This window comes from Desmodus rotundus, chromosome 3, assembly GCF_022682495.2.
Source record: "Desmodus rotundus isolate HL8 chromosome 3, HLdesRot8A.1, whole genome shotgun sequence".
NCBI classification, from domain to species: Eukaryota; Metazoa; Chordata; class Mammalia; order Chiroptera; family Phyllostomidae; genus Desmodus; species Desmodus rotundus.
In genome coordinates this window covers 175514968-175542453 of record NC_071389.1, presented here as the reverse complement: position 1 = coordinate 175542453, position 27486 = coordinate 175514968, and the positions used below count along the sequence as shown (strand labels likewise).

The 27486-nt window shown below is 39.7% G+C and overlaps 1 protein-coding gene across 1 annotated transcript in view; it reads right to left on the bottom strand.

The window, feature by feature from the left end:
• Window positions 1–27486, bottom strand: part of PLBD1 (phospholipase B domain containing 1) — a 50928-nt gene that overhangs the window by 5655 nt on the left and 17787 nt on the right. The window contains exons 3-8 of the mRNA XM_053921776.2: window positions 21231–21314; window positions 19578–19716; window positions 16776–16916; window positions 16112–16256; window positions 565–765; window positions 318–458 (exon numbers count right to left, since the gene is read on the bottom strand). Of these exons, the coding sequence (XP_053777751.1) occupies window positions 318–458; window positions 565–765; window positions 16112–16256; window positions 16776–16916; window positions 19578–19716; window positions 21231–21314 (851 nt within the window). The remainder of the gene's footprint in view (window positions 1–317; window positions 459–564; window positions 766–16111; window positions 16257–16775; window positions 16917–19577; window positions 19717–21230; window positions 21315–27486) is intronic.

Genomic DNA, 27486 nt, shown 5'->3' with positions numbered 1-27486 from the left:
TTGCTGCATTGGACTAAAAGCTTAATTTGGGAACCCAGGAGAGAAGGCAATATTTAGAGCCACGGAAGTCATAAGATGGTGGATGCCGGGCTTTGTCCCAATCTACACAGTGTCACTTAAGAGTCAGAGATGTAGGTTTTGCACATTGTGCTGAATCTGGAAATTCTTTCCCAGGGTAACTAGCAATGGCATTCCTGTCCTTTCTTCCCCAGCACACACCCCTCCATCACATACTCTCTCTCACACACACACACTCACACACACACACACACACACACAGAGTCAACACACTTCCACTTCTAGCATGAAGAAGGTACCTTTCCGAAGAACATCCGTTTGCTCAGAATATTCTACATACGAAGGAATTTGCTCCACGATGTACAGAGTTCCCGTGTCGAGGCTGTGCTTGGGCTTTACCTTCTTCAGGTCCAGGACCATGTATTGATTGTTATAGGTGCCTGAAATGTCGGGAGAGACATGAACACGCATGGCTATGGCTTTTATGGCAACTCAAAATCTAAACACAGGTACATGCCTGGAAGTTAACTCTGCAAGGCCACTCACCAGAGTTGTATTTGGAAAATATCTCCGCCCACTGCCTGCCATCATTGGCCATCATATTGGCCACACGAACTCTCTGCCAGGCCAGGAGAGACTGGGGTGTCACAAGCTTTAGCAGGGTTTTATTATACACGCTATTCGTGGTCTGCAGCAACACCAAACCGCTGCTAAGAATGTAAAAGTCATCCAGAGACTCCAGAAACCCTACAGGAAGGACAAATATGCACATCAGCATGTGTATGCATGAAATATTGAACCATCATTTAGCACAGAGCTTTATACACGCAATGCATTTTGCCAAGAATGTCAGTTATGATTACCCTTGGCCTGCAGTAGCCACTCCCAGCTTGGGCTCGCCTTCGTGGCAGTTACTCAGCTGCAGCTTATGAGGATGTCAGTGGACCCCACTCCCTGGATTCACCAGTGAAATTTTTTGATTTTATGATTTGGGATGACAAAAATATATTCAACCAGGATTATTCCAATTTCCCAAAAAGCTGAACAGAAATAGGTCCCCACTTGCTAGGATTTTGCAGGACAACTTTCAATCAGGGAGGGATATGAGCAGGGTTCATGGTTGGTTTGTAATAACACAGGTGCCCTCTTCTCTTTCTACTTCTCTGTACTTTCCAAATTTTACATAATGAGTCTAAATGACTTTTATAAATTAAAAAATCTACATTTATAAAAGCGAACGTGGTTTTGAAACTACGATATTGGCACTCTAGGTCAATGCTTTTTATAAATGGTGGAGGCAACAGAGAAAATCAGTGAAGCCACAAGTCTTTTTTTGAAGACTTATTTTGTGCTTTATGCTGTGATGAGTGTGGTGAAGATCAAGGACGATCAGATATAGGCTGTAACAAGGAGAGAGGACATACTGTCATTGGCAAGTAGCAGGGACGGACAAACTCTCAGTGATAAACGGACGAGAGAGAAGGGCCCCAGCGAGAGTTAGAAGGGAGCTGCGTGAAGAATTTCTCCGGTGCTTCACAAACTTCCACAACTTTAATACACTTATCACTTTTGTCGTATCTGATGGCTACCTATACTATTGTTTACTTAATATTTTTCCTTAAATCAACTCTCTTTTCAAACTTAAAGTACCTAGCCTTGTCACATATAGTAATACCCAGGGAACTATGGGTTTAATGTTTTCGAGTTTTCTCTCCCCAAACCACTACATTTAAATGAATCCATTTCTACCAACATGCCAAAAAATACTTGTTCACGAACCACTTTATACCACCTCACCAGCACTGTGCATGCCACACATGTAGTCTGATGCAGTCGTAATTGGTAAAAGATGCGGCTCCGAGGGGGGAGGGCATCTACTCAAGACCAAACAGCCATCTCCTGGCAGAGCAAGGATTCGGGTCCTCTACCGGACTCTTCCCACTAAGTCTGAACACCTGTGCTCAGCCTCACGGCTCTTTCTCCTCTGGCTTAATGAAGGCTGGAAGGGGAGTTCCAAATGGACCTGGAACTAAGCGTTGTCCAGGTGAAGAACAGTGAGCGTTGCAGGTAGGAACAATACTATGAACAAAGGGATGGATATGGTGTAGGAGAGTGGACGTTTTGGGAGGCAGTGGCAAAGAAATGTTACAAAATACAGTTGGATGGTCACTCATTCATTCACTCAACAAGCGCCTGGAGAGGTAGTGTGGGGTCAAATACAGGGATCACCTGAGGCTAAAAGTAAGACTTCAGAGCATGGATTGGGAGTTAGAAGGCCTGCATTTTAGTTCTCTGTATTGTCACTGACAAATTTGGCACTTCTCATTTTTGCCTCTCCGTTCCTTAGTCCCTTCCTCTGATAACCTGGGACTGAGTACTATCTTTCAGCTCAACAGTTGAATTTTAATTTCTGAGTAGGAAAGTGCCATGTTGAGAGCAGTCTCCAACTGACGCCTTGGAGCCTCCCCAAAGCTGTACAGAAGTGTGTATAAAGGAGAGAAGGTTGCCCACTCCAGGCAGTACGGGTTTGACGGCAGGCACCCTTGAATGAAATTTTAATGGGCCACCCCGCTGGGAAGTCACAGCCTGGACACAGGATGCATGGCTAGACAAGCAAAGTGGGGATAGATTTCAGTACTATTCATCGGCTTCTTGGGCTGGGGTTCCTTTGCAGTGTTTGAGCTGTACAACCATACTCGGCAGTCTTGAGGAAGCTCTCCAGTAGAAAATCCCTGCAGGGTGGAACACTGTATTTCTGTCGTGATAAACTTGGTAATTCACTCCTACTGTAGCAATTTCTATGGACACAAGAGGGCAGGCGTTCTTTAATAGCTTGAGTGAATAATACTAACATAAGGAGTAGTCTTTCATTCAAGAGCAAGACTGTTTACTCTCGAGAGGGAAAAATGTAGGCCACCCAGAATTCTAGAACAAAGAAGATGAATTGGCTTGTAAATCCTCTGATCAAAGAGTCCAATTCTATCGTGTAGAGTTCAAGATTTTTTAAAAAAAAGGAAAGGCCCCGAGCTGGGACAAAGTCCTGAAACACACCACATACACTACATGCCTGACAAATGGGATGGGGACAGACATGGAATCCTGCACTTAAACGGCGATGACACCCACACAGGCCGGAGCAAATGCAGCCGAAGCAATGGAGAGAGTGAGTCACAGGGAGTTAGTGGCATGTTTAGACAGGGCGGAGTTGGAGAAAATCAGTTTATGACCAGTTAATCAAGAAAAGTATGGAAAAGTAGGTGGGATTTCTGGAAGATAGGAGGGAGGAAGCTTCCTGAGCTAGGCGGGGAAAGGTGCTCCAGACGGGCAGGGCCTGGCAGAAGTTATTAGTGTCCTGGGATGGTGACAAAGAAGACATAAAGAACAAAGAAATTAAAAATAATAAGATACTTGAGAAAGCAGAAAATTAAGTGGTGTAATCCTTTGGAATACGTGACCTAGTTCTACTTTTATTTTTTTTTCTTTGCTTCTAGTTTTTAAAGGCAGAAGACATGAAGCTTAGCATGTATTAACTTACAGGCTTTATAGTTCAGCTTTATGTCCACAGTATCTAACATAAAAGAATAAATGTGAAATCAATAAAAGTAATAGTATAGTGAAATGTTTACAACACACACAGGCAATTGTATAACCTATGAAAGTAATAACATTATAGATTATGAAGGAGACTTGACGAAATTATCCTGGGGCCTTGAGACTATTCTTTTATCTCCCTGTGCACCTACTTTAAAGTATTTGAACTTACAGCAACAGGAAAAGGCTGAGCAAGGTCTTATGGCAGCAAGGAGGGCTGCCGTAGAGTCGGAGAGGATGGGCTTGGACCCAGTATGTTAGAATTACCTAGGGTCGTGGTTACAAATGCCCCGGCCCAGATCAACTGACTGAGAATTTCTATGGGTGGCACTTGGGAATTTGCACTTTTGGCAAGCTCCGCAGGAAATTTTAAGTTTATGGGGCATGTGTATGTGTGTGAGGGGAAGTGATGGGATACCTGGATGTAATTCAAAGTAGGAACACATACATACATGCGTGCCTGGTAAAACACACTAAGTACATTCCAGAGAGCCTCACTGACTGATAATTAAGCTTGAAGCCTAAGCCTCATACAGATCATCATTACTGGGATCCCCAATTAGGACACTTTGAGTAGGTTCAAGAATTTGTTCCCACATGAAAACTCCACCCATCTGGTATGCCAGGAGGCCCTTTGAATTCATGTTTGGTTTTTTTTTTTTTTTACTTTTAATCATTTAACCTAAATGCAAACTGAACCGTTTCTGAAAAAAAAAATAGATATTTATAGTTAGATATATTGCATTTGTATCCCAGTCCCCAACTTCTGAGTGGTATAATTTTGAACAGGCTATTTAACTTCTCTAAATTGGTTTCTTTATCTGAAAAATGTAGATACAACACCCTCCTTGTTAAGTTTTTATGACAATTAAACGACCTTATCTACCAACTGTTTAGTATAGTGTCAGTTACTGTGCCAGGCACATAAGTAGGAACTAAACAAATATTAGGGTTTTTTTTCCCTTTGAATTTCAGTAACAAGTGAGCATAAACAAGTTTATAGAAACTTATTTAAAACTTGGGAGCTGTCTAATTCCCATAAAATTAGTTAGGTCCAATGCATGTCATTTATAATCAGGGTGACTACAAAAGATTAGCCTCTAGGTCCAATTCTCATGCTGGACATATTCTGGTCTGCATCTCCAATGCCTTGATAAGAATTCCTGAAAACGTTGGACTCCTGTTTTCAAATCAAGGGTGTAAAAGGGAGGGAAGCAGGACTAGAAAACAACGAGGTTGTGATGGAGACGATGATGTCTCGAGCAGCCCTCACCTCCACCCTTCACTTCGTTTCCCCCTCTTGGTCCCTTACAGTTCCCATCATGTCCACATCAGGGTGGGTCACCCCTGATCTGTCTGCCTGTCTCCTTCCTTTCCTTTTTGCATCCCATTTTCTTTTTTTCCGTCCTTCCTTTCCTCCTTTTCTCCTTCCTTGCTTCCATAAATATTTATTCAATGATTACAACGTGCAAGGCTCTGCACTGGGCCTGGGGAAGTGGACATGAACATGGAATATGAGCTCAGAAGAAATTATGCGCAGGGTGCCGGGGAAGCTCAAAGAAGGGGATAGTGTACTCAGTCTGAAAGTTAGCGAAGGGTTCTAAGAAGAGCTCTTGTGATGCCTTCCTTTAGCATGGAAAGCATTTGGGTAAAATGTTTTAAATGACAATAAAAATGCTCATACCAAAGATGAGTATTCCAATAATAGCAGCACAAAGAAACTGGGTAATTTCTCCCACATATTTCTCTCACATAGACATTGTTTCAAATTCTTTAAAACAACTAGTTGAAGGTACTAGAAAGTGACCAGAGGCAGGGAGAAACTGAACGCTGGTAATATTAGTTAAGAATACGAGTATGCGGCTTCCTTGCTTAAATGTATCAACACTTCCTATCTGCTACCCCAGCTCTGGTGTTGAAAAACTGCAGCCATAAAGACTTAAGGTGGCAGATGTCTGAGTTCAGTGCTGCAGAACAGCTGAGAATTTAACGGGGAAATTTTGGGGAGCAAGAGAGAACTACAGAAGAGCAGAGATCCAAAACCTGAACATAAATTTCCAATTCCCCGGCTGACACTAACTATGCAAGAGTGTGAGAGATGCCAAGGATCCCAGGGTAGAAACAGAAAGCAGTGACAGATTTACTCTTGTAAGACCCTTGCGATTGTTCCTGGTGAGATATGTGAGTTTGCTACGACTTTGACAGGGAATCCCCCAACTCATATATAGCTCAGACTGCTCAAGCTGTCACAGGGCAAAATTTAGAGCTGGAAGAACAAATGGAAATTTAGAGGAAACCTTAGAAACAAGCAAACCACAGAAAGAGTTAGCTCTAATATTTCAGTTAACCCCTGCCAAAATCCTTGGCTGTCTACTAAACTAAGGACAGAGGCAATCTCCAAGGAGCCAGGATGAAAAAAGAGCACACAGAAGCAAAAGAAACACTACGCAAAGACATTGGCTGCTGCACATTGGGTGGGAGATACATTTTGAAGTTTGAGTACAAGCAATTAATTACCGCCGATAATAAAACACCAACAATTCTCAGAACAAAAACTCTACAGTCACTACAACGCGCTGATTTGCAATGGCCACTGTTCAACCTAAAGTCATTAGACATAAGAATTCAATAAGGAAACGTTCCCTACACTAAAAAAACGAATAGAAACTGTTTCCAAGTAGGCTTAGATACTGGAGTTAACAGAGACTTCAACTTCAAACAGTTCAGAAAAGGGAAATATGGTATTAAAACTTACCAGAGGAAATATTAACAGAGAAATGGAAACTAAAGAAAGAACAAAATGGCTGTTCTAGACCTGAAAATTACAGTAACTGAAGAAGTTTCACTGGATGGATCCCATAGTAAATTTGAGATGGCAGAAGAAAGAATCAGTGAATTTGAAATAGATCGATAAAATTATCCCATGTGACACTAGAGAGAGAAAACAAATACTGAAGAAAAATAAAACCCCAAAGACCTGTGGAATAAGATGAAGCATTCTGACATATAAGTAATTGGAATCCCAGAAAAAGAAGAGGGACAAAAGGGGATGGAAAGAATATCTGAAGCTATACCTGCTGAAAATTCTTAAATTTGAGGAAAAACATTAATATGCAGATCTCATAAACTCAACAAACTCCAAATAGAATAAATACAAAGAAAGCCAGAGCTAGCATTTCATGAAGCCAAAGATAAAATGTATGTAATAGAATAGAATATATATATATATACACACACAGAGATGGTCTGACTTACAATGATTGGACTTAGGATTTTTCATGCGTATGATGGTATGAAAGTGATATGTATTCCGTAGAAATCATACTTTGAATTTTGAATTTCGGTCTTTTCACAGGCTAACAAAATGCTGTGTGATTCTAAGTGATGCAATTAACTTTAGTTCAATGCTCCAGACGTCCTCAGACCCACTGTACTTCCACCTGTGTGTGTTAATGGTAAGTACCTATGCAAAGATTCTGCTTTTCACTCTCAGTGCAGCATTCGATACATTACGTAGGACATTGGACACTATTGTAAAACAAGCTTTGTGTTAGATGACTTTGACCAACTGTAGGCTAATGTAAGTGTTCGGAGCATGTCGAAGGTGGGCTAGGCTAAGCTATGCTGTTTGGTGGATTAGGTGTATTAAATGCATTTTCAACTTATGACATTTTCAGTTGCACAGTGGGTTTATTCTGAGGTATCCCCATAGTAAGTTGAGGAGTATCTGTACAATTTTTTCCCCTGCATTCAGATTTTTTCCTTTGGTTTTGTGATATGCTCTCCCTGATTTTCTTTGTATTTATTCTATTTGGGGTTTGTTTTATACACATAACACCTTAAATTCTTTTTTTATTTTTTAAAAGATTTTATTTATTTACTTTTAGAGAGAGGGGAATGAGGTAAGAAAGAGAAGTAGAAAAACATGCAAGCTATACACTGATTAGTTGCATCTCGCGAGCCCCCAACTCAGGACCTGGCCCACAACCCAGGCATGTGTCCTGACTGGGAATCGAACCAGCAACCTTTCAATTTGCAGGCTGGTGCTCAATCCACTGAGCCACACCAGCCAGGGCCATCTTAAATTCTTTAAAAGACATGTGTTGAAATAAAAGTTATGACACCATATTGGCACGTTTATAACATACAGACATAACACATGACAACAATAGCATGAAAAGTAGGGGGGCACTGAGTGAGATTATTACCATGTGCAAGGTTCCTATCTTTTTTTACCAGACATAAGATGTTTGATTCATGTAAATTGTGATGAGTTAAAGATGTATATTACAATTTTCAGTGTAATCACTAAAAACAATGCAAAGAAATATAGCTAGAAAGCCAACTGGGTTACTAAAATTTGGACTGTTTTATTAGAATACTAACACAAAAGAAAACAAAAAGAAAAGAAACAGAAAAATAATATAAAGATACCAAATAGCAAAATGGCAGACCTAAATTCACATATATACATATTGACATTAAATATAAATGGACTAAGTTCTCTTATCAAAAGTCCGAGCTTGTCAGGCTTAACTATTTTTTAAAAAAGCATAAGAAAACTGGAGTGGCTTTATTAATATAAGATATTACAGATTTTAAGACAAGGGATTTTACTAGAGACAGAGAAGGACATTTCATACTGATAAAAAGATCACTCTACTAGGAATATATACTAAATAAAATGTATAAATGCCTAATGATAGAGTTTCAAAATACATGAAGGAAACTTGCATAAATGATATGAGAAGTAGGCAAATTAATATATTATAGTAGAAAGTGTATATATTCTTTTCTCAGTTACTAGTAGAAAAAATAGCTAGAAAATCGTTAAGGATATAGAAGACTGAACCACACTAACAACTAAGTTAACCTGATAAATTTATAGAATGCTACACTTGGAAATACCAGAGTGCACATTCTTTTCTACTGCATGTTGATCATTCACTGAGATAGATCTCATACTGGGTCATGAAACAGGTAGCAGTAAAGTTTACAAAATTTGAAATTATACAGAGTATATTTTCTGATCACAACAGAATTAAAATTAAAAAAACCCCAAGTATATCTGGAAAGGCTTCAAATTTCTGGAAACTAAACAATAGTTTAGTTTCCAAATTGTATTTCCAATTAAATCACAAATAAAGAAATTGTGAGAAAATAGAAAATATTCTCAATTGAATGACAATGAAAACAAAACATACCATAAAATTGTCAGATACATTGAAAGAAATGCTTAGAAGAAAATGTATAGTTTTATTTTCTTATAATAGGAAGGAAGAAAGGTAAAAATCAACCAGCTAAGAGTCTACCTTAAGAAGGTTGAAAAAAAACCACAAAATGCAAAGGAAGTAGAAGAAAGAAAATGATAAAGAATGTAAATCATTAGAGAAGAAAAATAGACAAACAACAGAAAATAAACTAAGGAAAATAAAATCTGGTTATTGAAAAACATCAGTAAAATGGACATACTTCTAGCTAGACTGGTCAAGAAAAAAGACAATATCATGAATGATTAAAGGAACTTAACTACAGAAGGAGACTTGACTTGGGGTGGTGAACACCCAACACAATATACAGATGATGTATTCTAGAATTGTACACGTGAAACCTATATAATTTTATTAACCAATGTCACCCCAATATGTTCAATAAAAAAATCAATAAAAAAGGAACTTAACTGCAGACACTTCTGACATTAAAAGGTTAATAAAAGTAGTATAAATAACTTTGTCAATAAACATAACTTAGAAATGAACAAATTCATTGACACAAATTTTCAAAACTGACTCAAGATGAATTAGAAAACCTGAATAGTCCTATATCAATAAAAGAAACTGAATAATTAAAAACTTTCCCAACAAATAAAACTGTATATCTAGATGGCTTAGTTGATAAATTATATTAAACATTTAAGGAGAAATAATACCAGTCATACACAAACGTTTTCAGAAATCATAGAAGGAAAAAATAATTCCCAACTCAGATTATAAGGACAAGGTTACCATGATGCCAAACATATAACAAGAAAAGAAAACCACAGATCAGTATCTCTCATGAACATAGGTGAAAAATCCTTAACAAAATGGCATTAAGTTGAATAAATATTTTTAATAATATATTATGAATAAGTGTTGGTTATCTCAGGAATGCCAAGTTCATTTAACATCCAAAAATCAATGAAACTCACCATAGTAAAAAAGGAGAAAAATTATATGATCACCTTAATAGAAGCAGAGAAAGAATTTCACAAAATGCAACATTCATTCCTAGTAAAAAACATTAAGCTAAGTAGGAAGAGAAGGGATCATCTTAACCTTATAAAGGTTATCTATAAAAATCCTACAACAAACATGATACTTAATGATGAAAGACTGAGTATGTCTCTCTTAAGATCAGGAACTAGGCAAGGATTATCATTCCCTGCTAGTGTACATGGTCCTGGAGTTCTCACCCAGTGCAATCATGCAAGAAATCAAGGGCATACAGGGGAAGAAAGAAGTGAAATTGTCTTTATGTAGAGTTGGCATGATTATGAATATAGGAAAATCCCAAGAAATCTATAGAAAAATTATTAGAACTGATAAATGAATTTAGAAAGTCCTCAGGATAAAAAGTAAAAATACAAAAAAATTATATCTTATATTGTGGTGATTTTATATTTCCAAAAAATTTTTGACTGTGGGCTGATCATAATGAGTAGAATGTGGTGGAAGTGACAGTATATGACTTCTGAGACTAGGTCATAATAGGCATTGCTGTTTCTGCTTTGTTCTTTTGGACCACTTGGTCTTGGGAAAGCTGGACACCTTGTCATGGGGATACTTGAGCAGCCCTATGGAGAGGCCCAAGTGGTGGGTAACCAATTTGCCAGCACACCTTGTCAGTCATGTGAGTCACCTTGGAAGTGTGTCTTCCAGCTTCAGTTAAGTAACAGAGAGTTCAGCCTCTCAGTCTGTGAGTCTCCCAACAGGAGCCCCGGATATGGTGAAATAGAGACAGGGCATCCTCACTGTGCTCTATCTAAATTCCTGACCCGTGGAAACTAGGAGATGCTAAATGATTATTGTTTTTTCAAGCCACTAATTTTGGGGGTTACTTGTTATGCAGTAATAGATAACTAATGCATATATACAAGCAACAAACAATGGAAAAAAGGAGTAAAAAGTCAATTCTGATTATAGGAGCATCAAAAATTATTTAAGATTCAAATGAATTAAAGGTATGTATGACCCATATACTAAAAACTGCAAAACATTGCTCAGATAAAAGAAGATCTGAATAAATAGAGTTACTATATTCATAGGTTGGAAGACTCAGAATTAATGACACTGATTTTCTCTGAATTGATTGAAAGATTCCTTGCAACTGAAGTCAGTAGACCCTTGTACCCTTCAGAAGTGGTATTTGCTCCCTTTTCAGTGCTGTCATCCTCTATGGGACTTTTCTCCATGTCTGCCTTACTTCCTTGGCTCTTGACTTGCATAGCCAAAATCAACACTAAGCTGTGTACAGTATCCTGCGGTGGGATTACTCTGGGGCCTTTATCTTCCTTAGGCTTATCAGTTGTTAGATAAACTGGACCACAGCTATTTAAAAACCCTATGAGGGGTGGAAAGCTTCTAGAACAAGGTTATCCAGGGCCACCTTCCTTAGAGTTTCCAGAGCCTCAGGCAAGTATGTTTTTCAGGGCCTCTGCCTACATAAACAATTGGATGAAGAAATATTTTCCAAAATGTATGGGCCAGGTGAGAGGTAGTGGTTTACCAATGAAGATTTAGAATAATGGGTAGAGAAAAGTACAAATTTGCCCACTCGGTGCATGTGAACATTCTTTATAGTGTCCAGGTACCATCTCTCTGTGCTACTTATTATCAAATGCATTGTTCCTGGATAATTTTAAATCTCCCACCCCGAGAAAAAGGTAGCAATACTGTTCTTGCTCGCGAAGCCGTGATTCTGTAACTTGCTTGTACTAAAGCAACGTGGATTTCTTTGCCTCTTCCGTTCCCGAATGCCGTTTACTTAATGACTCTGCAATAGCTCTCACACCTCCTGTCAGTACTGGCTGCTAATGCCTCCTTCAGAAGTCTTTCCTGTGATTTGTTCATTATGGCCACAAATTCAAGTTTTACACAGAGCATTAAGAGAAATGTGAATGATAATTTCTTTACGCCCATTCAAGTTAAATTCAGAATATCATCACATATACATAGATCAGCACATTTTCCAATTCTTTGCGCTTGGGCTCCTTCAGCTGTAACCCTTGCATTCCTAGAATGTGATCTCTTTCCACACCCCCACCTTTCACACGCCCCCCAGCAGTGGGCACCATTGGGTGAGAGGCCTGTGGGCAGGGCCAGAAGAGCAGTCCCAGTTGCACAAGGAAGGTCCAAGCAGCCGAAGACTGGCCTGTGAGTGTGGGAAGCCACCTCATTAACTAAAGGCATGAGATCAGTTGAAAGGCCCATTGATGCCGGGGAGCAAGGTTCTCAAAAGCCCCCATAGGGGCCGGCCCCAGCTCTCCCCAGAATATTGCAGTGAGTTGAGGTGACAGGGGCCAGCAGTGGAGCACACAGAGTGAAGTTCACCTGTCACTTCCCCTGCTGCCCTTGAGTGCTGCGGAAGGAAGGCAGCACTGCAGTGGGAACAGGTGCTGAAGCATGACCTTTGCTCACTTAGAGCCAAGAACACATGCTGTGTCTGCCATGAGAGTCATCCAAACTCATCCCGCTACCAACATTCTGTCAGCTCAGTGATGTAAGAATACACCCTGAGGGCCAGCAGAAAGGATCAGCTCACCAGGACCACCTCATAGGCTTGGGTCCTAGAGCTCCTCATGGCATCTAGTTGAACTTGCCTGTGGGTGTGGGTAGAGAGGAAAAGCTCCCGAAAATGAGAGGTGTAGGGACCCAGACACGCATGGGTCCCTGTCTGAGCTTGGCCCCACCTGAATGGCACTGCCATGCTGGCTGGTGTTGGGCACTGAAAGATATTTAGAAAATTCTGGAAAGGTGCTTCCTAAATCAGATACACCTGAGACACGGGCCAGGGCCAGGATGCCCCAGATCCTCTAGCCTGCCTGGTCTCAGGGTGCTGGAGGTGGACTCAGGGCATTCTGAGGAAAGTACTTCAGAGCCAGAAACTCACTGCCTGGGCGTGGAGTGGTGTGGAGGTGATCAGCACCTGCTACACCTCTGACTTCCCCAGGACATTGCACGTTAGCATCTTCAGGTAAAACAATTTCCCCAAGGGTAAAGGAAATTCACACTGTTTTTAAAAACCCGACTAAAAAGAACTGAGGCTAAGAAGCTACAAAATCACTGGAATCCTTTCTAGATTAAGATGGGGGTTATAATATTAACACATTTCCTTGACTTAACTGCCCCTGTCTTTATGGAGTCAGTGGGTGCTCTGGTGCACACGGAGCTGAGCTTGGCTTAGGTCAGTCTGGGTGTGCCGGAGACGGTAAGCCCTTTTGTAACGCTGATGACCGATGACCGCATTGTGGAGGACTGCACTGTTCCTTTCATCCTCCTGTGCTGGGGCCCAGTTCGGGGAGTGCTCTCCTGGCAGTTCTCATTAGGTAATTATCCCACCTGTATTCTGGCTGGGACAACAGGTGCCCGCAGAAAGGCAGGACGTGCTACAGCCACTCAGCAGTCATTTTGGACATTTTGTGTTCTTCTTAAACGTGGATATTGATCTTCCATCCACATCGTTTGGCCGTCTATAAAACACATGGTGTGCGCCACCTGGATTGGCGAACCAGCATTCTAGTGTTCTGCTGGCAGCCTCTCTTGTCCTCCTCTCACGGGCCAGATAATTCTAAAATGTAAACCTACATGTGCCACTCCCATTTGTGACTTTAATGGTCTTGCATTGCCCTTCATTCCCTCTCTCTGGCCTTCTCCACACTTGCTCTTGCCTATTGGCCTTTATACATGCTGTTTGTTCCATCTGGAATATTCTGCCACCTCACTATCCCCAACGGTCTGGCAACTTTATACTTGTCTTTTGTGCCTCAACTTAAATTTTACTCTCTTACAGTCTATTTCAACATCCCCACATTGGTCTTGCCTATCATTTATTGCACAAATCACACTGTATTATCATTGCTTTTTTATTTGTATCTATTTTTCACCAGAAGGAAAATTTTCTTAGAGAAGAAATTGTATCTGTCTTGTTCTCCATTGTAAATACTTTGCCTCGCACAGTAATTTAACAGAAAATTGTTGATGAATGAATACATTATATGATGTTTACAACTTTATGAAGTAAGCATTATATTAGCCTCATTTTGTAAATAAGAAAGCAGATTTATAAGAGTAAAATAGTTGGACTTCATATGTTGAGGAACAGGTTAGCAGCTGTCCAAGCTCTGCCTTTCTCCTTTGGAAACCTTAAAAAAGGTCATTGTGTCTTGAAGTTTTGGAGTTTTTCATGGCAATCGTCTTGGGGGTCAGACTTTTGCAGGGGGGCCATTGTGTGTTCTGAGCATGGACAGGTGCGTGTGAGATCTTCAGAGTTACGCGCATGTTTAGTGTGATGGTGTCTGTACCATCACAGTTATCACCTTTAACATGAGCTTCAGCCAAGTGACAAATGTTTCAAGACTTGATCTGTCTGTTCTGACTCTGAGATTCTTAATACCCTTGTTCTTATCATGAAAAGCCTCCAGGTCCTGCCCCCTTCAAAACAAAACTAACACCACACTTCTAATCCACTTCATCTACCATGGCGCTCCTCCACCAAAGAAAACCAAGCAAGCATCCAACTCTGTGCTGGGGTCAACAGCTCCCACGGCATGCCATTGGTGGCGAAGCTTAGTTCCATGTCTGCTGGCTGAATCCAATGTGGCAGATCCCTTAAGCAGCTCTTTGCAATGTAAGAAAGACACGGTACTTCACGTGTGCTGTTGAAAACAAAGTCATCCAGTTCGAGAAAACAGAACCACATTGCTCCACTGGCTCTGGTTAAAACACGTAGGGGGTTAAAAAAAAAAGTAACTTTTGTTCTTTCTCTGTTTAATTGCTCTAAAAATCTCTACTATCTATGTATCTATTCTGGAAGGGTGAACATGGAAATGTTAACAGTCATGAGTCTCATAAGAAATCCCTTATGTCCTTCCCCATCCCTGCCTTTGGGATCCAGGATTTTTAAGACTGTGGAAGAACACTAATCTCCAGAGATTCAAAGCAGTGCAGGCAACATCTGAACATTGCACTTTATTGTAAACAAGAGAAAGAGTAAGAGTGTTTGATGGGTCTCCATCTCTTGATGTCCTTAAATTTTGCTCTAAAGGAACACGAAAGAATCAGAGCACAGAGCAAAGAGTCCCCCAGCCCTCTCAAATTAAGCACTTAAACAAACTATAAGAAAGATGAAATCAAATGGCCTTAAAAGAAGCGTCAGGTCCCAAGGACTGAAGAATAGCAAGTTATGCCCTTCGTCAGCATTCCTGATCGGGTGGCGTTAATACTACCGGTACAACCACCCTGTAAGTGACAGGTATGTAATTAAAGGTAAAAAATGTGCACATCACGTCCTCCTTGGACCCTTAGGAGTTTGGTAAGAATTTCCCCCTTGCCTTTGCGCATGAGGTTTCCTGAAGAGGTTGCAAACCTTCATTTGAGTGGGCAATTCCAGCCAGCAGATGTGTTTTCTTGGGTTCACACGGTGGGTTTTGTTTTTCTCTTGAGAAGTTGGAGGAACTGGAAACACTGATCTCCACGACTGTCAGTGGGAGCTGAGCAGCTGGCCTCCTTTCAATGTGTGTTTGCTACAGTTGCTTCCACTTCAATTTTCTTATACTAGCCCCTTTTATTCGTTGCATCATCTACTTGTTTCCTTTAGGGATAAGAGTGTACAAGTCCTACCCTGCAGAGACTGTCCTTCCCATCCGTTTCCACCTGTTCAGATCCTAGTCATCATTCATGGTTCACCTCAGATGTCAACCTCTCTTTCCTGTCTCCAACAACCTGATGTGAGTTCTCCCTCTTTTTGTAGCATTCACAGTATCCAGTAATATTATTATTCTTAGCTGTATTGTGTTTATCTTGTTATTGTAACATTTATAAGCTTACCCATTCATTCATCCATTCATTCAGCAAGAATTTATTAAGTACTAGGCGCCACACACTAGGTTAGGTGCTGTGGATACTGCAATGAGTAAGAGAAACAGAAACAGGCCCTCGAGGAGGTACGGGGAGCAGGATCGTCTTGCTCATCTTTGCTGCCACAGCAAAGCACAGGAAAGTGCCTCGCACCTCATAAATAACTCAGTTGCATTTTTGGAAGTGAGTGTTTGGCAACTCTATTAACGAAGTTTATGTCATTCTATTTGAAAAAGCATTAGAGCTATAGATCTTCAAAAAGCATGCTGAAAATTAAATTTAATTAATGTTTAGTAACCACTAGACACTTCTTCCATCTCAGTTACTCTGAACCACCAAGGTTTTATCCTGAAGTAGTGCTCAGATGTCCCTCTGAATTTGTTTACCTGGGTAACTGCTGAAAGAGAGGCGGCTACTGCTGGTGTCCTTATCTCTGATGCTGAAGTCCCAGTGCTTGTATATCCTGAGCATGGCTGCATACGTGTACCAGCTCGAGTGAGCAAAATAGATGTTCTCGAATCCAGGAAGAACCTATAGTCAGAATCACAGTGAACAATACAGATAACTGGCTACAAGTGACGTATAGATACATGCCGTAAATGATTAACATAACTGAGACACAAATTGACAGAATCCTTGTGCCCTTACTTCCATGAAATAAGTATACAGGGAGATGTATAGAGAAATTGACTGTAAGTGAGGTAAATGTACAGGGATTGTGTCTACTGCTATATTTATTATCGGAAAATTAACCTTTAATGTGCACACAAGATAGACTGTCCTAGCATGCAAGAGGGAAGATTCTGGAAAGTCAGAGTGACAGGTAGATACAGCATGGGAAGAATTGTGGAAGAACTGCAGGTAACATCCTGTACATCCAATTCCCTCCACCAGTGCCTTCTAGTTCTTCCCATCTACGATAGAGGAACCCAAGAGCTGACCTATAACTACAGCCGGGGTCGACAAGACGTTGCCATACTTGGGTGTCACATACAAAAAGTCTGTGTGGACCAGAACAAGGAAAAAGAGAAAGACTGCTGTGTGTCTCACCTTAATAAGGGCAGAGCAGTGTCCCATGTCCCATCTCTTAAAAACCTTCAGGCTGGAGTTTTTTGTGGGAGAAAGAGAGGGAATCAGATCCAACAGGTCTCCAACAGCATTCAGGAACTGAATCTGGAACAGGGTCATGGGCTGGGAGAAGACAGAGACCACGCTCAACACTGATTTGTGACAGTCGGATGGCATTTTCTGTTGGGTCTCTTGTCAGGGATCCGTTATACTATGCCTTTGTGAAGGGTCCCTAATGTAACAGATGCACTAGATTTTATTGCAAACTTACAAAATACTTTTTTACTTTATAGTTTATGAATATTTTAGCACGTTTTAATATCCACAGATTTGGGCAAATTCTCCTAAGACAGCATGCCTCTCCAGGTTTTCTCAGTCTCGGCACTAGCGATAATTCTTTTTTTGTGGGGGCAGGGGGTGCTGTGCATTGTAAGATATTTTACAGCATCCCTGGCCTCTAGCTACTAGATATCAGTAGTACCTCCCAGTTTTGACAACCAAAAATGTCTCCAGGCATTACCACATACCCTCTGGAAAGAAATCGCCCCTAGCTGAGAATCACTGCTTTACAGCAAACACATTCAACTAAGATTTTTTTAAAGATTTGATTTATTTTTAAAGATAGGGGAAGGTAGGGAGGAAGAGAGGGAGAGAAACATGGATGCATGAGCCATTGCCTTTCCCAAGCACACAACTGGGGACCTGGCCCACAACCCAGGCATGTGCCCTGACTGGGAATTGAACCAGCGCCCTTCTGGTTTGCAGGCCGGTGCTCAACCCACTGAGCCACACCAGCCAGGACAAGGTGCTTTTGATATGTTTAACATAGGACTAACTGACTTGACAGCATTAACCCTGAAGCAATGATCGAACTTGAACGTGAACCTCGGGCTAACTGGATAAGCACTGCTCCAGCGAGATTCAGTCCACTAGGCACAGGTGGTGGGAGGACACACATAAAAGACATTTTAACCAACAACAAACAACAAAAACCCCAATCTAATTATTTAACTTAAAAAATGACAAGTTCTTTACTTCATTGATTTTTCTTATGCTGAAAATCTTGATACCCACCATTTGTTCATATGGAGAATAACACAATAATTAATAAATAATAATATAAGAATCAGCTCTGTTTTGAGCACTCACAACTGTTAAGCTACTTTTGCCCTACCCTCTATTTACTTATTTGTTTTATCTTACTATATCTATCTATTGAACTAGGTCCAATTTCAAAATAACAATACCAATATTACTAAATAAGATTACTGAATGTAATTTCAGGTTGTTTAGTTTTAGGGGTTTTTTGGGTTTGGGGTTTTTTTATAATGATTTTGTTCTTAGGACCTGCCCCACTAAGGACATACAGTAAAACCTGTGTTTGAAGGGCACCTGCTGCGACTGCTCTCTGTGTGGTTTGCCCTGAGTTTGGAACACGGTTAAATATATTCGTGTCGGTTTGTTTTCAGATTTCAGGGATTTGCATCTCTGCTTTGTGATTAAATTTCCTCTTATAGTTACAAACAGCGTTTACCTGGTTCCAAAGTCAAATGTAAATGTATAAAACAAGTTACATTCAGAGAAATGTAGCTTTCATCTCTTTCCCCTCCACTTCCTTTTCTTCCATCTTTCATAAGTAATCCTTTTTTTATTTTTAGATTTTGGTTTATTCTTTCATTGCTCCTTCTTGAAAAGACACACAAATCTATGTGTCTATCTATCCACCTACCTATCTACATCCATTTCTTGTGTAAAAGGTAGCACACGATATACACTGTCTTTATTTTTCACAGAGTAACAGGTTCTGAAAGTCACTCCGTAACAGTATATGGAAAGCTACCTCATTCCCGTCTGCACTATATCATTTATAGAGCTAGTCTTCTATATTTTGGCTGTCTTTAGTCTTTTATTATTACAAGTTATCTGCAATGAATAGGCTTATATTTTTGCCAGTGAACCTTTGTGATAATTCTGGAAGTGGGTCAAAGGGCATATGAGTATGTGATTTTGGTACTGAACGTCAAAATTCCTGTCCAGAGTGGATATACTACTCTGCATCCTCACTGGTATTTTAGGAATGTGCCTTTTCCCCATGGCTTTGCCAACAGAGTATGCTTTTGCACTTTAGAATTTTTGCCAAACTTACAAGGGAAAAAGTGTTACTCAATATGGTTTTAATTTGAATTTCTATCTTATGAGCAAGACTGAGATCACATGATTCATAATTTTTTTGCATCAATTTCTATGAACTGTCTTTTCTGTATATTTTTGTCCAGAATATGTGTGTATGTATCTGTGTGGGGAAATATATATTTACGAAATCTCCCCCAGGAAGCAAGGGCTCCATAATTTTAGGATTAATTAAATGCTCCCTTTAAATCCTCAGTGAGTCAGTAAAGCTCTAAGAAACAGTCGTGTGTGGACGTGTGTGTGCACAGACGTGTGCTCTGGAGGATGGGAAGCATGGCATTGGTGCACTCAGACATTTTGCTTTAATGGTCGTATCATGTAAACAGTAGCTTCATTAGGTTATCTGGAGAGCCAGTACATTCCTGCCAGGCTCTTTACCCGACCCAGAGGACAGTATAATGAAAGAGACTGAGAAAATGCAGAAACAAATAGGCCTGAATTTTGTGTCAGACAATGAGTCAAGATAAATAAGATGGTACCTGTGTACAGGAAATTTACACTGTACTCCTAATTTGTTCTGTTTCTATACTGGAATGTAATTTTAAAGATTACTTTTAATAAACCCTTTATCACATAGCTTCTTAAAAGTCTTACCTTTTCCCCAGTTAGTACAGACTTCTTCATTGCTCCTAGATACAGCCCATCTATTTGTGCCATGACGTAGCCTGTGTGTCTCCAAAATGGGTCGTCTTTATAATATTTGATGTTATTTCGTGTCCACTGCTCTTGCTTCCTGAAAGAGAAATTAGATTTGTACCAGAGGTCTCTGTGGGTGCTCGTCCAAAGCTAAATTAAGCCCAGGCATTTCAAGATAACATATTGCGGTAATTATGGTAGTATAGGTTAAATTCTGGATCTCGTAACATTCCAGTCCCTCTGAAAGACCATCAGGGCAAACCTGAAAAGATTTTTAATTTCTCCCTGGGACTAGGACTCTCCCTTTGGAGCTTCCTCCACGCTGTACTGGGAACCAAAACACAGGTGTACTGTTAACCTAGCTGCAATACTGAGACCTACGAAAGTCAAGGAGAGACAGTCCCAGTACATTCATGTCAAATCCTAACATCTCACTAAGTCAGTAAGGATAAGTTGATTGACTTTATTTTTGTATGTAGAAGAGGTAAAGTTAAACAACAGGAAAAAATTAAAACTCCTGTAGAAGAGGCAGGGTCACTTGCATATGTTTATATTTTGTTCAGATCATCTTCATACTTTCTGGTTCATTCTATTTCAGTTGTTGCTAATAACTTCCTCAATGCCTGTGTCCTAGCATGCATAGCAAAAAAAAAAAAAAAAAAAAGTCTTGTTTTTCATAGTCTTTTCATTCTGTGTCTCTTTTAGTTCTTTGCACTTCGTAGGGGATGATGTGACATATGCTGAAAGTCATTTCTGGTTTGTTCAAGCTATCTGGAGGTCAATTTTAGAATACAATGTTATTACTTTATGGGATCTAGCCCAATCAATGGTTTTCAACTGATACTCCGTAGGACTTCAGCGTTCGCTGAAGAGGTTCCTTAGTGTGTAATTTGGAGGGCCAAACCAAGAGCTCTTCCACCCCCAAATTAATCTCATAGTCCATCATCCCACAGACATATGACAAATCTTCTGAATAATGGGAATTATTAGTCTTCAGAAAATTTTATTGAAGTAGACATATTCTCAGAGGATGTTAAGAATTATGACTTTAACAGGAACTACTATAAAGGACACATGGACAAAATCAAGGGGGAGGGTGGAAAGGGGGAAGGATGGGGAGAAAAGGCATACAACTGTAATTGAATAACAATAAAAATTAAAAAAAAAAGAATTATGACTTTAGAGATGAGCTAACACTGCAGTAGGATTGGTCCCCAGGCCAGTTGAAAGGAAGCACCTGACAGGAGAAAGAGGGAGGACCCCAGAGGAAGGAGAGTCGTCCCACCCAACTCAGCCTGGGGTTGGGGGGGACAGGAAGGGAGGGATTTGATTTTGCCTGCCTTGCACTGATGGTGTCCTCCTCCAGCTGTGCCAGCAATTGATAATGTGATATTTAACCTGACCTCCAAAAGAGCCCAAATTAGAGGGCAAGATGTCTGTCTGCAACCAGTTTTCATACTATTACCAAAATGTGCTATTCCTCATACAAGAACAACTCCAGAATCCTGCCTGAGGGATAGAAAAAGAAATTGGCGAAAGGAAAATCAGGGTTTGAAATGACACATTCAGGCCCCGCAGCTTCGATGAGAAGAGGAAAGCGATTATACGTACTCCATGAACTCCTGCACTTTGTCCACGATGGAAGGTTTCTTAATCAGCTGAGGGTAGAGGTTTATGAAGTGGTCGTGTATGTGTCTGAAATGATAGATCAAAATGGTTACATTTCCGGTTTTCTCCTTGGATGTCTCCATCATAGTTAATCACCCATTCTTTTGGCTAACTGGGATGTCCCCTATTGCAAACCTTCTCTAATATTCTTTTTTATAAATCAAACAGTTTAAAATCGGGAAATATTGGTAATGTATAGAAAAGCACAGAATATAGCAAACACTCAAGTATCCATTCTACAACCTTATTAAATCACTCTGTTTCGCCATATTTGCTGCATATATATTTTAGCAGAAATAGATGCGACGTCCCTGTGCACGCCTTCCTGTCACCAACGCCTCTCCCTTCTTCCCAGAGGAAACTACAATCTTGAATCAGTGGTTAACTACACCACCATGTTTTCACTGCACATATATTTAACCATAAATGATGCAGAGTATTATTTATCATGTTTCAGAACAAAGTGTAAAGAAGACCACATTATCTATCATTTTAACTTGCTTATTTCTCTCAACATTACTTTTTTAAAAAATCCTCACTCAAGGATATGTTTTACTGATTTTAGAAAGAGAGAAAAAAAGAGAGAGAGAAAAGCGAGACATTGATGTGAGAGAGAAACATTGATCGGTTGCCTTCTGTATGTGCCCTGACCAGGAATTGAACTTGCAACCTTTTGACGTATGGGACGATGGTCTAACCAACTAAGCCACTGGTCCAGGGCTCAACATTACATTTTTAAAAGAAATATCTGTGTTAGGATCTGCAGCTTAAACTTATTCTTGGCAGCTGCTGATGGTACTCCATGTATGACCACTGTAACAATTCATGTATACATGCCCATCATGGACATTTAACTGGGTTCTAATTTTTCACTATCCTAATGCATTATCAAATAATGTAAATGTCTCTTTTTATATACTTGGATGTTCTTCTAGGATATACATAATATATAAAAGTAGAATATGTGGGGCAAATATTCTATACATTTAGAGGGACGCAATATTGCCAAATTGTCCCCCACAGCAACTGTACCAGCTGACACGCCCACCAGCCACATGTGAGACTTCTCCTTGCTCCACCGTCTCACCAGCACTGGGTGTGGTCAGGCCTCCTAGTTTTAAACAGTTTGGTGGGTGTTAAATGGTTTCTCATTGTTTTAATTTCCATCTGCCCCAGGATTATTGGCTACTTGGGATTCTTTATTTTAAAACTTACTTTTAAAAAGTTAAATGTGTCTCATACACTGCACAGTAAACATTTTTATTGAGATATAATTGACACATAGCATTGTGTAAGTTTCAGGTGTACAACACCTTGATTCAATGCATTTGTACACTGCATTATAATTACCACTGTGGCGTTAGCTAACATCTCTATCAGGCCCCGTAATTGTCACTTCGTTTTTGTGGTGAGAACTATGAGGACCTGGTCTTCTAGCAGCTTTGAAAGCTGGGAGACTGTTACTGGCTACAATCCCTGTTTATCTACTAGATGCAAGTTTGTACCCCTAAGCAATTAAAAATCGTTGTAATTGATGGAAATAATCCATTTACATTTATTGTAATTTTTATGTATTTGCAGTATTAGTATAATTTTTTTGTTTTCCATTTACCATCCTCTTCTTTAACCCCCTTTTGTTTGCTTTGTTCAGATAGTATTTTCATTTTCTTTCTTTTTTACCTCTGCTGATGTACAAGCTGTAAAATGTATTTTTACACTGTCAGTGACCATTAAAATTTTAAAAAACATAACTGTTCATTGCCTTATAAAGTCTAAGTGAATATTATATTAGGTTGGCCAAAAAGTCCATATGGATTTTTCCCATAATTTAAAAGACACATTTTTTTTTTACCACTAACTTTATTGATTTGGATATTTTGAACATATTGACTATCTCCCATGGGATATAATGTTGGTTGTTCTCAATTAACGTCTCTGTTTGATCGCTATCCCCTTCAACGGGTCTACCCGACCACGGAGCACTGTCAAGGAGTCTCCAGCACAAAACTTCGCAAACCACTTCTGATGCATTTGGTCAGTCACAGCACCTTCTCCATACACTGCACAACTCTTTTTTTGCATTTCAGTTGCGTTTTTACCTTTCTTGAAACAATAAAGCATACTATGCCAAAAGTGTTATGTATTTTCTTCCCTTTTCAATATTAAAATGGTTACACAAAAGTTCATTGATTCTGGTAAGCTTTTTAAAACAATGCATGTTTGATATGACAGCTGTCAGAATACAATCTAACAATATTTGTTTTTAATGAAATTAAAAACTACTAAGCACTACTAGAGCAATCTTACAGAAAAAAAAAATGAACTTTTTGGCTGATCCAATATTTCCCTCCTCCTCCAAACATAATGCATATTTTAGCAAGGTTTAACTGCCTATTGATATCCCCCATTATATTATTGTTTAAAGACTTAGTTTTGTTTTTTATAATTTAAAAATATTTCTATTTAACTTTTTTTTCTAATTTTTAACTTTTACAATCAAATTTTATTAACTTCTTTGTTTAATGGAAGTCTGTGGGTGGTAAAACATTTAATTTTATATATTTGAAAATATCCTTTTGTGACCTTGTTCTTGAATGATTTTAACGGTTATAAAATTCCAGTTATTTTTCCTCAGTACTTTTAAGATATTACCTTCCTATCTTCTGACTATTGCTGTTGATGACAAGTATGCTGTCAGTGTAGCTGAAATTCCTTTGTAGTCAATGTCTTTCCTTTCTCGTAGATTTTAAGATTATTCTCTTTACCCTCAATTTTCTGTATTACCCACTCTGTTGTAGCAATTTAATAGTCTGTGTCTTCCAACTAAGGACTCATGTTTTTTCAATTTTGATAAAGCCTCAACTATTACCCTATCAACTATTGCTTATCTGAAATTCTCTCCAGTCTCTTTTCTGGGACTCCTAATAGATATGTGTGGTTTGTCCTGCAAAAGCCCTGCCATTGTTAATCTAACAAGAGTGGCTTGTGTGACAGGGATGTAACCTGGCAGCCAAGGAGAGGGGACTGGAATGCTCATGCGTGAACAATGACGACTTCACTGTGCTAGTCAGAGGGGATGACTAGCCACTGAGTGAGCATGTGTACTGTGTGGCCGCCGCATTCAAATCGAGTGAGTAGAGCGATGAATCTCCATCAGATTTTGTGTTAAACTTGAACATTCCTCCACGGAAATGATTCGGATGATTCAAAAGGCTATAGCCACTGGTGACTGGCAGCTTTATCATGATAGCGCACCCATTCATGCATCATTTCTGAGTTTTTTTGAGAAACATCAAATCACCCAGGTGACTCAGCTCCCCTACAGCCCAGATTTGGTGCCCTGTGACTTCTGGCTTCTCCTAAAACTAATATCACCTTTGATAGGGAAGTGATTTTAGATCGTTGATGAAATTCAGGAAAATAAGACAGGGCAGCTAATGGTGATCGAGAGAACCTTGTGAGGTCCCAATGTGCCTACTTTGAAGGGGACTGAGGCACCATTGTCCTATGTACAATGTTTCTTGTATCTTGTATCTTCTTCAATAAATGCCTCCATTTTTCATATTACGTGGCTGGATACCTTCTGGACAGACCTTGTATACTGGGGTTTTTTGAACTCCTCTAACAGCTTTCTATTTTTATCTCTTTATTTCTTTGGGCAGCATGTTATGTAATCAGTCATTACTAACTTCTGATACAGAATTTTTTCTCTGTCTAGGATTTACCCATTTATAACATTTTTAGAAATTAATTTCCATAATTTTTATTTATAACATTTCACATAAGTTCTTTTAAAATATCTTATTTCTTTTCTGTTTCATAAATTCTTCTAGTTTTCCTTCATTTATAAGTTAGAGTTCCATAAGCATATTTAAAGTTTTTTAAAAAACATTGTATAAAATTAATGGGGGTATATTCATGATAGTGTTGATTTTGTTGACTTTTTCCTAGCATTCAATCTGTATATTTTGGAACTCTTGTGTGCAGGCATTTTTATTTATTCGTTTGATCTCTCTCTCTCTCTCTCATTTGCCCCTTCTCTTTCTCTCTCATTTTCCCCTTAGTATGTCTCTCTGACTCTCTAAGAACTAGATCTTAGAATGACTTTGGGGACTTCTTTCCTATGGAATACTGTAGCTGAAATTGTAACTGAACCCACGTATGTGTGATTTGGTTCTAGGTTGCCCGGGCCCCTTTCCCAAGCCCTCGGTTTCTTATAAATCTGTAGGCTATGATGCACATCAACAGAGCTCATTCTGCGGTTGCCTAGTGTACAGTCAACAGTAGCAAAGTAACTTCGGCTTCCCAGCCTTGGTCAGCTCACCCAGCACACAGGCCTTCATGCCTCAGCAGGTTTGGCTGTCTCTGCCTGATCCAGACCAAGGGCCCAGCAGATTCATACTTCATCACTTTGCTTTCTGTTCCTTTTCTTATTCAAAAAGTGTTTAATCTCATTTGGGCGTCCAGCTGAATCACTGTGATGCCCTTTCGATATATTTCATCTATCATGTGCTGTAAGTTCGGAGCCAGTCAAATTGTGAACCCTTGACTCTCTGGACTGGAAGCTTACGTAAAGTCCTCGTTTGGGTTTTCACTCCATGCTTTTTACTGACCTAGGAAGGTCAGCACTGTGAATAGGAAGTGACTCAGATTTCAAGATAGGGAATTTGGCTCCCTGTACTTTGGGAATTTAGATACCCTTTACCTAGTACAATGGGTCCTCAAATAACATCATTTCCTTTACCGTTGTTTTGTTGTGACATTGATGAGAGGTAGTAGGAACTTTTGTTGGTGTCCATTAGCCTATGGTAATGGCTTCCTTACAAGTCCTTGAATTGCAGTTCCAAGAACCTACCAATGACATTAAGTGAGGACTCACTGCAGTTTCCAGAGCTAAAGCTGATAGAATGAGAATAGAATTTTATTGCCAGTTAGGTAAACAGCATTAAAATCAAATCCTTTGATAGCTTTTATTTTATGGTCCTTGAATCCAGTAAATGTTACTTCATGAGAGTGTTTCTTTCAAATTATTTGTAAATATTTTTTAAAAATGGAATGATCGCATTTAACTTTTATTCGTTGCTCAGGGAGATATAACCCTACCGTTTCCCACTCTGAGACTGCCTGGGGAAGTAGAGGGAGCTGTTTGCACTGTCTGGGCTCAAGAGCCAAATGTAGCACTTCTGAACACCCCGATGAGTTTGGGGCACAGCCAAATGTGCTCTTTTGTGGTCTACAGTGAAATAAGTGGCCCCTGGGAGCTGATGGACCTTATGGGGACAGAGGACTTGTGCTTGTGGTAAGAAGAACAACCTTAGGTGGTATTGATTGGGCAGCTGGAGACCATGGGATCTTCATCAGACGTCAGGTAGGGACACACCTAAGCTAAAGACTAAATGAGATTGTTTCACTTTGGTGGGTGCCCGAGAAAGATTCTGGGCAACCACTGATTAAACATCTCCCTCTCCCTCCAAGAAGCCTCAGTAACACCAATCCATTCTGGGAAAAAGTGGAATGTTCTGAATTGACCCAGCTGACATGATAAATTACTTTATTTATGTAGAAATGACTATGGTAACATTTTTTATAGCCATCAGGGGGAATGGCCTGTTAAAATTAAAATGGTTTATATAAAAATAAAGTTCTATTTCTTAGAAAACAATATATGGGCTATTGACTTGCCATGCTTACTCAGGCAAACAAAAAAATATTCAAATTTTTATGCGATGTTTCCATATTGCATCCTTCCTAGCTCCATCCGCAGTTCTGAATCCCCTCAATTTTTCAGTTTATTTAAAAAATAAGGCAGCGTTTCTCAACCAGAGTGATTTTTCCCTCTAAGGGGCATTTGGCAATAACTGGAGCCATTGCTGGCTGTCACACTAGTTGGTAAGGTACAATGGGATGCTGCTACACACCCTCCAATGCGCGGCCCCCACACCAAAGAAGAATTCATCCCCAAATGCCAGTGGTGCCAAGGTTGAGAAACCATGAAACAGATGAGCGTTAATCTTGACTGGTGGGTGGTCACTGAGGACATCCACATAACCATACACAAGACGGATGGAGATATGGGAGGGTAACTGGGCTTGAACTACTGAAAAAATTTCTTTTCTTTTTTTTGTGGCAGAGAGTAGATTTTTCAATTCTGACATTCAGAGCATGGGAAGACAAACCCCCACCTCGAGATTAGAAGGGG